The sequence below is a fragment of the Primulina eburnea genome, chromosome 3 (genome assembly GCF_022965805.1).
Source record: "Primulina eburnea isolate SZY01 chromosome 3, ASM2296580v1, whole genome shotgun sequence".
Taxonomy (NCBI): domain Eukaryota; kingdom Viridiplantae; phylum Streptophyta; class Magnoliopsida; order Lamiales; family Gesneriaceae; genus Primulina; species Primulina eburnea.
This window is the reverse complement of record NC_133103.1, coordinates 28,788,604-28,802,477: the sequence shown is the minus strand read 5'-3', so window position 1 is coordinate 28,802,477 and position 13,874 is coordinate 28,788,604. Positions and strand designations below refer to the sequence as shown.

The following is a 13,874-nucleotide window of genomic DNA, read 5'->3' as shown; positions in this document are numbered from 1 at the left end:
TATTTACGATATATGCATGTTGAGTCTTTAGACTCACTAGACTTGATTGTTGTAGGTGCTGATGATGTCGGGATCGAGGGCGGGGACCAGTGAGCCAGCTCGAGTCAGCAGTAGTAGGACCCGAGGACCTCAGTTCAGCATTTATTATTATTTGATTGCTCAAACATTTTAATTATCGTTAGATAAACTTTTTCTGTTATTTCGATTCCGCTGCCATTTTGAACCTTTAACTTTATTTATCAATTTAATTATGAATGAGGCCTTTTATTTATTTTAAGAGAAAATTTTCAAATTTTTCCTTAAATTTTCAAACACGAATTTTCGGGCCGTTATAGCTGGTATCAGAACAATGATTCTGTAATGGGTTGTACTATTACTGACCACGAGAAGCTCACGAAGTCACGTCTTCGGTCTGTAAGTTTTACATTTCAGCATTTTATTTAAAGCATCAATTATTTTAACAGCATGTTTTCATGAAATGTTTTTACGTTCAGATTTTAATTGTTTAGTGTTTATTTAAAAAATAATAATAATAAATTATTGAATTATGCATTTTGGGTACGTTTGGAATTGGACATATCTAAGAATTCGAATATTGGGATTTAGGAGAGGTTGAAAATGATTTGACTATATTAATTTTTAGGTCAGTAGTGTTGATGTCCTCCTTATGGGTTATAAGTTAATCTTAAAAATTATGAATGCTTTTGAGATTTGTAGAATTTCTAAGAAATTATTAATGGTTCTTGGTTGTTAGTCGAGTAAATTTTTGAGGATTTCATATAAGCAATAGCGATTCGAAGACTACGACAATATTTAGGATTATAAATGTACAATTTGAGGATTTTAATTATCTATGGAAATGTAAGATTAATTATGAGAATTTATTTAGGATGCATGCTCTACATAGTGGGATTTAAGGATTGAATTTTAGGAATTGAGAATTTTAAGGACATAATTGTAATAACCAATGATTTGAGGACCTAGGTTCAAAAATAAAATTCTAAGGGACTATTTTCGAATTTACCGAATTTTGGGATTAAATTTCGAGTTCGAGAAGCTAAAAGTTTAATGAGGTAAAGATGGAAAATTTTATGGGGACAATGATGCAAATTTCGAAGAGTTGTAGGGCCAAAATGTAAATTTGAAGAACTGTAAGGGCCAGATTGCAAGTTTCAAAATTTTAAGGATGTAATTGCGAGCTTTTGAAAAACACTTGGAATTTTAAGTATTTATAGGAATGTAAGACGTGTTATGGGAATTAATTTCGGGTTTAATAAACTTAAAGCTATGGAACCTTATGATGCGGGAAATCTATAAAAATGAAATTGGGAATACTAAGAACTAATGGGTAATTGTGGAATTTCGAGATTTAGGAAAAAATTGGAGGATATTCGAGGAAAGTAAGAATTAATTCTACAATTTTAAGAAATTTGAAAACTTATTTAGTAGTAAGTGAGGATTGAACGGTTTAAATGATAGGAATTTTCGGTTATTTAGGCTCGGAGGAAATATAGAATATTTAGATATTTGGGTTATAATGTTATAATGAATAGTAACCAAGGACATCGTAGGATGAATCAATATTAGGCGTGAAAATTTAAGTGTTAGTGAAATAATGTTGTGACAAATTAAGAATTTAAAGTGATGACGATTTAAGGAAAATTTGATCGGTTAGTTAAGTTATAAGGATAGACATTGAGTTAGTAAACTTTTGGGAACATAATTTGATCTGTCACAAGTTTTAGTCATGATCTTAACAGTTAAGATTATACCTTATGAGAATTTAAAATTTTTAAGAAAGTTGGGTATGATGATGGTTAGTTTAATTGGTAGACGCACTAAGAAGTGAGGTAGACACCTTGTCTTGAGAAATTTTGGAAGTCATTAACAAACTTGGGCCTAAACGGATATGCGTATTGGAATTATTTTATTCAAAGCTATTTGGATAAGGTAAGTTTGAATTTCAAATTTAAGGGATATTTGTTCATACGGAAATTTTGAGTGAAATAAAAACCAAAAGAAACGAGTTGTGTTCATCATAGGTTATCAAAGAAAAAATATTAAGATTTTTATCGAGTAAGAAATCTGAAATCTTGATATGAGGATTCTAAAATTTATGGGTTATAAGTGAAGTCGATTTATTAGAGTTAGCCCATCATTATCATAGGAGAACTTATTAAGTTTTATATGCTAGTATTAATTGAGCATTCAAGATACGTAAGAATGCGACATTCGCTTCAATAAGGAAAGTCCAAGGGTCTTAGGTCTCAACTTTATTCTAATTATAAGTGAAATAGTTTAATCAAGTAATTGGTGCTAGAATAATTTTATTATTTAGATGGAAGATCTGTATCGTATATTTTGGGTTTTATGGATTAAGATCACTTGAACTTAAGATTTGCAACAACGTTATTGGGATGTACTTCTAAATAGTTAGGTTATGTAAGTTTGGTGCCATAAGATAAAGATACGATTCAAGGATCTTGGGCTAATCTTATTATGAGGTTGAGATAAGGTTTAACCTTTAAGCGTTCTACTGAGAATAAAATTCGATCATTAAATTCTGGTACAAAGGTTTCTTAAGTCGAACTGCATAAATGCTGATATAATAGGTCGATGAAGGTTACGAGTATAGTATGAGAAAAGTGAGGTGCGATAAGTTTAAACATCCATCTCTAGTATGAGAAACTGCGGGATAAGTCATAATTCGGGGCTATAGTCGAATAGAACTAAGTCATCATAAGTTGTTTTAAGTTGTGATTCACAAATGAGGATTTTGATAAACAAATTTATTTAGGATTGAGGAGACGTAAGGACAGCTTAATATTTATCTTATCAGAGTAGCGCATCGGAAGCGTGGATTATTAGGATTCTAGAATCAAGAGTCCAAACTTTTTGTTTATCAAGGATAAGCGAATTTCGAGGACGAAATTCTTTTAAGGGGGGAAGGATTGTAGAACCCGTAAATCAAACTACGTATAAGTCATGCATGATTCTAGTATTTAAAATTAAAATGATTTTTATTGTATGAGTATTTAAATTCTTTTCTTTAAATTTATTTATTTTACGCAGTAGTTTAATTGTTATCTTTTCAGTTAAATAAGTGATGCCGGTCTGGAGATGGAATATTGAGATAAGTTAATAAAGACTTATTTAAGAAGCGGTAATTTAGCATGTTAGTAAATGTATTTTAAAAAGTTGGCATGCATGCAAGTTATTAAACTTCTTTGGTATTTTATTTAATTGTTTTAAAGCATTAAATGAATGTTTATTTCATTAATTATGTGTTTAATTATTTTTATGCATTTTATGCATAATTCATGCATGGTAGAATTTAATTCATGAAATTTTAAAAGTTCACGCATTAGGATTTCTAGGTGCATTTCACGTTCGAACGAGGGAGAAGCGGTTGGGGGAGATTTGGGTTCCTAGCGATCGTGATGGTGGGGGAGGCTGCATGGGGCTGGTGGTTTGGTTCAGGGGCGTTCCTTAGTGTCTAGAATAAGTCCACAGTAGGTGAGTTCATGGCTGGAATGACGGGTACAGTTGGAGGTGTGAGTTTTGTGAGGAATATGTGCATGAAGTGGCTAAATGAGATAGGGCCGAGGGTGTTTTGCAAAATTTGGGTTCCCAACCGAGAGTTTTGGGCTGGAATATTAGAGTTTAGGACCCTTTTAGTATTTTTAAATTATGGCAAAAAGTTGGGAAAATTTTAGTTAATTTTTGGGTTCGATTCGGGTTAAACCGGGACCCCGGTCCAAGTTTTAAAACGAATCGATTAAGTTGAGAATTGGGCTCGAATTTATGTCTAATAATGTTTTTAAATATGTTTTGTGACATTTTAAGAAGTTTGGTAAGCTTCGGGTCAATTTTAGAGGTCCAGGGGTAAAATGGTAATTTATGGGTTTCCAGGGGCAAAATGTTCATTTCGCACCCGGGGTGAGCTTTTGGTCCTAGCAGCGCCCTGAGCACAAATCATGATATTTTTAAATGTTCATGCATCACGTGTTTGATTTTTACGCTATTATAATAATTATGGTGCATGCTTGGTTTAAAGGAATTAAGAGAGAAAAAGTAAGAAAGTGAAGAGCACTCCGTCTCCGCCGCGCCGCGTCGTTATTTCGTTTGTTTTCTGTCAAAACAAACCAAGGCATGTTTATATCTTCTTTCACTCTTCAATCAAGCCATATAGATATTTTTAAATATCGCAAGTACATGATTTTAATGCAAGAATATCGAAATTGTTCATATTTAATTATGTTGGTTAATTATATTACGTGCAAAAATATTCATTTTTGAGATTTATGCGATATTGCTTGTGGTCACTTTACTATCCTAATTAAATCAGGTCGCCAGTTACCGGTCCGGTCGTCAGTTACCGGTTATGAGAGCATTACTAAGTCATGTCGCCAGTTATAGGCCCAGTCGTCAGTTACCGGTCAGTTCAGTTGTTTCACCCAGTAATGTGGCAGTGGTCTGATCAGACGTACATTACTAAGTCCTGTCGCCAGTTACAGGCCCGGTCGGCAGTTACCGGTCAGTTCAGTTCAGGGACCACATGCGTAGACCATAATCTCACGAGAAAATTATTACAGGCTATTTCAGTACAGGGCTCCAAGGAGCAAACATTTTCACTATGATTTTCAGTTCAGTTATGCACGTATTATAATTGCCCTTGATAAATTATTTTCACGATTATGCCCCATGACATGATAATTTTATCCCATGCAAAATTTTACTATATTATTTACTCGTTATTTACGATATATGCATGTTGAGTCTTTAGACTCACTAGACTTGATTGTTGTTGGTGCTGATGATATCGGGATCGAGGGCGGGGACCAGTGAGCCAGCTCGAGTCAGCAGTAGTAGGACCCGAGGACCTCAGTTTAGCATTTATTATTATTTGATTGCTCAAACATTTTAATTATCGTTAGATAAACTTTTTCTGTTATTTCGATTCCGCTGCCATTTTGAATATTAACCTTGATTTATCAGTTTATGTTATGAACGAGGCATTTTCATTATTTTAAAAAGAAAATTTTTAATTTTTCCGCAAATTTTCAAGCACAAATTTTCGGGCTTTTACATGCAGATAGGTGCTCCTTGTAGAGTGCACTGAACAAACCTCCATAACGGACTTTCCAAGTGATTCTCACTTATCGAGTGAAAACGTCCTAGTTTATGGTTGTACACCATTAGTCCTTATGACTCGAGACAACATTGAGATTCTATATGCTAGCATTACATTTTGACTTGTTTACCGACTCTTATGGGGTCATCAGGTGGCAAGGTTGGATGTTTTGTGGAAACATATATGAGTCGATGCATTGTAGTCGGGGATTCACCACTTACCTTCGGCTTTGGATATCCTATGTGATATCATGTGTATGTAGTTTGAAATATCTGATCAGAGTGTGGTGGTAATTAAGAAAGGGGGTTTCCTAGATTACACCATTGATGCAACTACGACATGAAACATATTATTGATTATTTGACATCTCTCGATATACCAATAGTTGTCGAATCGATCGGGATATATGAGATGAAGGGACCGTACTGTACTCTAACCATAATGGAACGGTTCTTCCAAAAACTATCATTTGATACCTAGGGAATCATGTAAGCAATGCTGCTAGGCCTTTAACATGATTGGTTGGGTACTTTCAGACTTGAGTTATGACGTTTTTATTATCAAGGAGTTGATAAATTAGAATGGAACAATTGAGATATACTCATATAAGGACATGTTTAGTCCTGAATTTCATAGATATATGAACCCACTGATAGTTGTATCATTGAACCATTGGAGGTCACAAAAGTGCTAAATTTCTAGATCCCGTTGAGAAGAAAAATAGTTCAATATGTTGAACGGCTTATAAAAGAGTTTATAAGCGCCAAGAAAAATATAAGTACGACTTCTATAAGAGGATTATGAGGAATGTAACTTTTAATTTGTGAAAGTGTTCCTAAATTAAAAAATGACTCAAATAAATAATGTATTTGAAAATTTTGATTTTCATAAACATTATTATGGACTAAATTAAATTAATTTAAGTGTTGAATTATTTAAACACTAGTGGACCTAGTAGAGTCCTAATAATTAAATTAATTCTAGTGTTGAATCAATATTAAAACATTGAGTTTTGTAGAGTCCAATTGGAAATAATTATTTAGCTAGTGAACTTGAGTAAATTCAAGCAAAGTTTAATTGCTCTCAAACGTGTTTGAGATATTTAAATAAAAGTCTATGGGCTTTGTAGTTGTTACAAACCCAAATTGCATGCATGGAAAGGTGAAAGGTTGGAAGCCAACTTTTGAGTTAAAGACAAACATGCCTTTGAAAAGCACTTTTTAATTTTTCATACACCAAGAAAACTCTACCTTCTCTCCACTCTATATCATAGTGGCCGAAACTTCATCCTCCAATACTCTCCCAATTTTTCTTCTTCATTTTTGTTGGTAGCATTCTTTTCTCAATGAAAAATACTTTACTTTTTCTAGTACAAAAGTAGAGTGGATCTTCTTTGTTGGTGGTGGACCTAATTTGAAGGAAAAAATTCATTTGAGCAAGGAGTGCTCTTGGAAGCTTGTAGATTGTCTACCCTCAAGAGCTAAGTTGTTTACAACTTAGTTGAAGCCTAAAACATCAATAATTGAGATCGATCGGTACAATTTCTAACACACTATGTATGAGATTTGTGTTTATTTGTTATTTGCTACACATCTAGTGAGGTGCTCGGTTTTGTTATTTCAAAAATATGTTTTTGAAACTTCCGTTGCGCATCCGGCACCGGAACCGATCTCCTTCACTTCTCTATTGGTATAGTCTTTTACAAGAGCTGGCAACTCAATGAAAATACTGATGTATCTCTCATCAAAATCATTTAGAGATCTATCGGGCTTTATTTTGTATTCTAAATTTTTTGCATTGCAATAGCGAGCTTATTTTTCTTCGTCTGTACATTTTCCTCACAAACTTGGATTTGTTTCTCCCAAATCTCCTTCGCAATGATACACATCTTGATCTTGTTGAATACGTTTTTGTCAAGAGTTTTATATAATATGCCTTTTCCCACGTTATCCAAGTTTGCCTTATTTTTGTCATTGGTAGTCCATTCTAATCGTGGTTTCTCTAACATCTGTGGTGCTCCATCAGTAATGGCTATTGCAATGTTGGCTTTCATGATTTTGATTGGTTTGTCAGTAATAACGTACCACATGTCATCGTCCTCGGATTCCATATTAGCCTACATTCTGATTTTCAAATCTTCGAACTCTTCCTTCAAGAATATATGATTTTTTTTGAAGGATGCCATCGGTATATATGTATATGTTCAGAGGTATTGAAAACATGCTATGATAAATCTTGTTATAATCAGTGGAGGTGCTTTAGAGTGGAGATGAATAAATAACTCACAATATTCTTTTCTTCTGAATATAAGATGACCTCAGCTGTGTTAATAGCCGAAGTTTGATCTCGATCATCAAATATCAGCAGACAATTGATATGCAATGCGTAATGAGAACCAAAACTCTGTGAACAAAAATAAAACCAATAAAGCTATAAATAATACATAATATTTGTTTCTTGAAAGTTTGAAGACTAAAATTATTCTACATCTGCCTGTTTTCAAAAGGTATTCAATATAAGACTTTAATATTTATAATTTTTGTAAATACCCACTTCAGTAGGACTTAAATGCTGCCTAATGAAACTCTTATTATTAACTTATTCAAAACTTTTTAAAAACTTCTAAACAGAGAGACTATTTCCGTCGGTTAGAAAAATCACTCAAATTATAGAATAATTATTGAGATCAGTTAGTACAACACAATACAAGATAATCTATAAAATATCCGTTAAAGCTTTTGAGAATGTGCTTCATGTATTCAGCAAAGCTCTTTAAATGATAAATGTTGATAAATCGTGTGAGTGTGAGTCCAAGCTGAGAGAATTGTTGGCTTTTTATATATGATTTTTAACGTTCGGATCTGAATGATTATAATGCATCATATTGAGGCTATTAATACAATCGTACAATTGGTCACGTGTCATTTTTTAGAAAACGAAATAACTAAACAATCAAATAGTCTGAATATATACTTCATAAATAGAGAATCGAACATTATTTGAATATCAGATTTTCTGGAGTCATGTTTTATTAAATTGAGTAGCAAATATGATATTATCAATGTCTGTTGATAATTTTCAGTATTCTTGTCCATTCAGTTCGGTAGATCTTGGTAAATAATCGGATATATGCATAAATCATTAGCTGAACTTATCGACTGCTGAATATTTCTAAGGGCTGAACTTTAATTTAAATGAATTAATTTCTTGTTACAATTATTTCATCTTTTGTCAACTATATTACAGGTGGTATTGTAAAAGTTTAATTTAAAATAATAAATTTTTAAAGTTTAACCAAAAACCAAATGCGAATTCCAATTGCCAGTTATTACACATCCAAAATCTTATTTTGTTTGGATCCTTCGCGCTTTCATCGAAGGAAAAGAACAAATCACAATCGGCTGTCTCCGTCGTACTCTCCCTCTCCCTCTCTCTCTCTGTCTCACACACACACACTCAGTCACACTCCAAATTTCTTGAATCGATTCCCATTCACGCAGCAAAAATCATGCATGTATACCCGATGTGAGACTTATCCACGCACCGCATTCTTCTCACCCTACCCCATTCCTTGTGAGGAGCGGATCTATATGCTTTTCTCCACTGTTCTACGGCTGTAATAATCAAGAACCCTCCGCCATTACTGATTCCTGAGGTCCCCGATAAACAACTGGCAGTTGAGGCTGGTGATTCGGAGATGGAGGTGGAGAGGAGACCGTCAGCAGTGTCTGATGTGGGTGCCTGGGCTATGAATGTCATCAGTTCTGTGGGAATCATTCTGGCGAATAAGCAACTCATGTCCACCAATGGATATGCTTTCGTATTTGGTTAGTTCCACCATCTGAGGGTCTTTCTGCGATGTGTTTTTGTAGCTTGAATGGGGCTCAATTTCTTGGATCTCGGCCCTCCGAATTTCCCTCTCCACTAGTGTATTATGTTTTTTTTGGAATTGTTGTTGTATCTTGGTGAATCTCGTTGAATGTAATTTACTTTTTCTGCTTGAGATCAACTCATTTTGTTACTCGCTTGGGGATGTGCACATTTTTAATTTGAATTCGACGGGGTTGTGCCCATATGATTAATTTACCACTGTTGAGCACCTAAACTTTATTGGTCCCTCATTTGAAGTAATTCTTTTTGCTGATTAGTGCTTCAGTTTCCTTCTTTTTTTTTTTAATTTTGTGATTGGTTTAGTTACTTTGAAAATTTGTGAAGGATCAAGGAAATAAGATGTAGGTTTCTGAATCCGATGTATAGTTTAATTATTTTGGTTATTGGAATTCCTTATGCAGCCTACTTCGACCTTGGAATCACCTTTTGAGTTTAGATATCAGGTCCTTTGCTTCAAACTTATTCTTTTATTTATGCTTGTTGTGGAGCTAATTCTTGTGGGTTGATATTTGTTATATGGTGTGATATTTCTTATGACTTCTATTCCAATTTTGGTATCTATCAAGATTTTAAAGTGGTGTTAATTGTGGAACTCTACGATCTTTATTTAATGGAACTTAATATTGTCGGATGAACTTTTTAAGTTCATATTTTAATTTTTGTTTTGCTTCATGCAGCCACAACATTGACTGGCTTCCATTTTGCTGTTACTGCACTTGTTGGTGCGATATCAAATGCTACAGGATTTTCTGCCTCAAAGCATGTGCCTCTGTGGGAGCTTCTTTGGTTCTCAATTGTTGCAAATATGTCTATCACGGGGATGAATCTTAGCCTTATGTTAAACTCAGTTGGATTCTACCAAGTATGCTCGAACTATAACCCATATCCATATAAATGCTTAGATGCATTACATTAATCCAATGTTATAATAACACCTACCTATATATTCTACTTACCTAGTTATTGGATTTACTCACAATCGAGCAATTAATATGATTAATTTTAATGTTAACTTAAAAGTGTCTTCCCATTTTCATGCACACACTTTGAATGATGATTGGTATATATACATTCTTAAAGCTATATAGTCAAGTTGGGGTCTGCATAAAAAAAAACCTCTACATTTGTTTATGTTTCATTATTGATATCAATGATCCTATTTTGCTGCTGGTATAGTACGCAATAGATTTCTAGATTAGAAACTGCAATATTTACGATATCAACAAAGCTCTCGGTTTTATTTTCTTTGAAACTTTTAAAATTCAGAGATGACGTTCTGTCTTCTAAGCTTGTGGGATCGGTTTTTTACATATCCAATTAGGATTCCTTTTCTTGATTAAGCTGATCTTACTTTGTATTTTGGTGTAGATCTCAAAACTGAGCATGATTCCTGTCGTCTGTGTAATGGAATGGATCCTTCATAATAAACAGTACACAAAGGAAGTTAAAATCTCCGTTGTGGTGGTGGTTATAGGCGTGGGAGTTTGCACTGTGACTGATGTCCAAGTGAATGCCAAAGGTTTTATATGTGCTTGTGTTGCAGTTTTCTCAACATCTTTACAACAAATTGTGAGTTAGTTTTGTTATTTGTCCTTAATAATTTTGTAAGTTCTTTGATATCATTTGATCTTGATGAGATGAATTAATGTCTAAAACTTCTGCATCACCTATGCTGTGTATTAACATAAGCTTGATACGGGGCCAACAATGAAAGAATGTTGTACTAATTAGAAATATTTTGTTGACCTTTGGTGACCTTAAAGTCCGTAGGATTTGTTTCAATAGAAATGGAAATTTGTTGTATTTTAACTCATTTCTGGAAATTTGTTGTATTTTAATTCATTTCTACTTCATGTTTCAACCTTTTTCTCTTTGCCAAACCCTTTTATCTTAATGGTAACACTTCAGAAGTAGTACGCCATTAAACTGATAAATATTTTTAATTTGAGGCAAACTTGGTTAAAATTTAAAAGATTGTGATTTGAGGGCTCTGTTCTTAAAAGGCTCTGCCAACTCCAAGCTCCAAGGACTCACGCCTGCAATCTCCTAGCTGAAAATATTAAAAAAAATACTAGTGCTAACTTAATGAACAAATCGGATATTGGTTCTAGCCTTTTTCTGCTTGGCTTTTCTTTCCTGAATTCTTATACTGCATAAATATTGATTAGATGATATTCTTTTGGATGCAGTCAATAGGTTCTTTGCAGAAGAAGTATTCGATTGGATCATTTGAATTATTGAGTAAAACAGCTCCTATTCAAGCTGGTTCTCTCCTCATATTCGGTCCTATAATCGACTACTATCTTTCCGGAAAATTAATTCTGGACTACAAGTTCACTTTCGGAGCCATAGGTATGAATCCATTATGCCTATCAATGTTCTTTCTATAGCATCATATATTAACTCTCACTTACTGGAAAGAATACTTCTATTACAACTAACAATACGGGACAATAATTTGCAGTTATTCATGCTCCTTTCATGTTCTCTAGCTGTGTTCTGCAACATTAGCCAGTACCTTTGCATTGGGCGTTTTTCGGCTGTTTCTTTCCAAGTTTTGGGCCACATGAAAACGTTATGCGTATTAACTTTGGGATGGCTAATATTTGATTCCGAGTTGACTTTCAAGAACATCATGGGGATGCTTGTTGCAGTAATTGGAATGGTAATCTATAGCTGGGCTGTGGAAGTCGAAAAGCAGACACATAGCAAGATCATGCCGCATGCGAAAAATAGCTTGACAGAAGAGGAATTTAGATTAATAAAGGAAGGCATGGAAACAACTCCCATTAATGACCTTGAGCTTGGTGATTCTAAGGGGTAGGGTCAAGGTTCGGATTCTGTTAAAAGATCTTGAGCTTAGCTATCCTATTTGTTTATTTGTGTGGTGGGAAGTTGAAGAAAGTGGAGGAACAAAGGAAAGAGTTCGTTTGAATTTTCAAGAGATTGAGAATGCAAAGATGATACGTCACATTTATGATTGCAGTGTTTATTGTTATATAGAGACTATCAAACTAAGCGTGTTTTGAATCACCGAGTTGCCCACAAATAATGCCAACTAAATGCATGAAATGTGATGTCTAAACCGAACACCAATATTGAAACGACCTCCTCTTTTTTAACTTTAAAATCTTAATAATTTTTTTTTGATGACCCTTATTTCGAAAATAATTAATTAAAATCATTTAATATTTTCATAAATCAAAATAATTTAACATTTAAAATCTCAAGTGCATAAAAATCTTTAAATCGTCAATTAACTAAAAGTTATATGTTGACCTTTAATAAGATCAACTAACACCAAAATAAAGCATAAAATCTATAATAAATCATTAATAAAATACTTTAAATCTTTTACCTATCAATCTAATGCGGAAAAATAAAGGACACTAGGAGTATACTGTCGGACATGATCCACTCAAACGTCAGCGCTTTCCTCAATAATATCATCACTTCCAGCATTCAAATCTAGTGAGTCTAATGATTCCGCACGTTCTAAACAAGAATAGAAAATAATACATATATAAGCACATACATTAAAAATCATACTTTTAGTTAAAATAAATTTGTAAACATAAATAAATCGTAAATCATCAAATCGTAAAATTGTAAAGTTTTCAATCATTTATCATTTTGGGTGAAGTTTGATCCTTGAAAGTAACTAGCATTTTATCTTCTGATCGACTGGTCAGTATTAACTCATCATTGTGCATGAGGACGGGCACTAGGCACCGACGTAAAATGAAAATACGATCGTTGGACTTTCTCTGGGGCCTTGTCCCGTAAACATGCCATCCTCTGGGCTTTTCCCTCACGATATCCCCAAAAATCATATATCATATCCTCTTTGTCACAGTCAATTCACATCCTTCAAAATATTTTTCTTTTTCCTTTTTAAATCATAAAATATCATAACTTTCTAAAAATAAAATTTTTACAGTAAAAATTGCATAGCTTTACCATTAATCATAAAATATCATATTTTGATCAAAATCATCATAATATATCATTTAACATGCGTTATGACCCTTCGGGACACTGCTAACCTTTTTTACTACCAGGTGTAAAATGAATGTTTTGCCCCTAGACGTAAAATTTCTAGATTTTGAATTTTTCTTGCTTTTATTGACTCTATATCCTCCCAAATAATTATTTAAACTTAAATTTAATTTTAAATATTTTATTTGTCTTAAATTCGAGGGTTTCGTTTTAATTTCTTATTTGCTAATTCGTGAAGCGTTTAATTCCTGAATTAAGTCAGACTTTAATAATTTTTCCCAAATTTTAAACATAAACTTTTTATACCTAAAAGACCCTCGTGAACCATGAACTAACCCCCGTGGTCCAAAGCAATATTCAAGAAAGGAGTACCCAATAAATATTTAATGCAATGAGGTGTGTGTAAAATTGATCAAAATTCATACTCAACGTAAGTGTTTATCGATTGTCCATAGCTTGATCCTTCCAATCCCTCTCCACTAGTATATTGGACAACTATGACTAGGTTAATAGGATTTCAATGATTGTAATGTTAGGCCTTGGTTTATAGCTACAAATGAAGATTAAGAATTCAAATAAGGTAGTAAATTGAATTTTTATCTCTTTTGCATACTCCACTTTTTCTTTTATCTCCATTTTTTATTCATTTCATCTCTTTTTCTCCCATTTTTTTCCAACTTCTTCAATCAAACATCATTCATCATTTTTCTTTTCTTTTTTTTTTTGTAGGAGAATATCACTTTCTTTAATCTTTTGAATTCTTACTCCTTTGAGAAGGTAGGAAATAATTGTATAAGATATTCAAAGGATCGGTAAATGTGAGCTACTTGAAAGGATATCGAATGGGGGT

At 33.3% G+C, this 13,874-nt stretch overlaps 1 protein-coding gene across 1 annotated transcript; it reads left to right on the top strand.

The window, feature by feature from the left end:
• Positions 1 to 8,518: 8,518 nt before the first annotated feature.
• Positions 8,519 to 12,097, top strand: LOC140827509 (UDP-rhamnose/UDP-galactose transporter 2-like). The gene is made up of 5 exons (XM_073190180.1): positions 8,519 to 8,961; positions 9,703 to 9,887; positions 10,394 to 10,594; positions 11,215 to 11,376; positions 11,490 to 12,097. Exons 1-5 carry the CDS (start codon positions 8,832 to 8,834, stop codon positions 11,847 to 11,849), a joined length of 1,038 nt encoding a protein of 345 aa, XP_073046281.1. The 5' UTR covers positions 8,519 to 8,831; the 3' UTR covers positions 11,850 to 12,097.
• Positions 12,098 to 13,874: the final 1,777 nt, after the last annotated feature.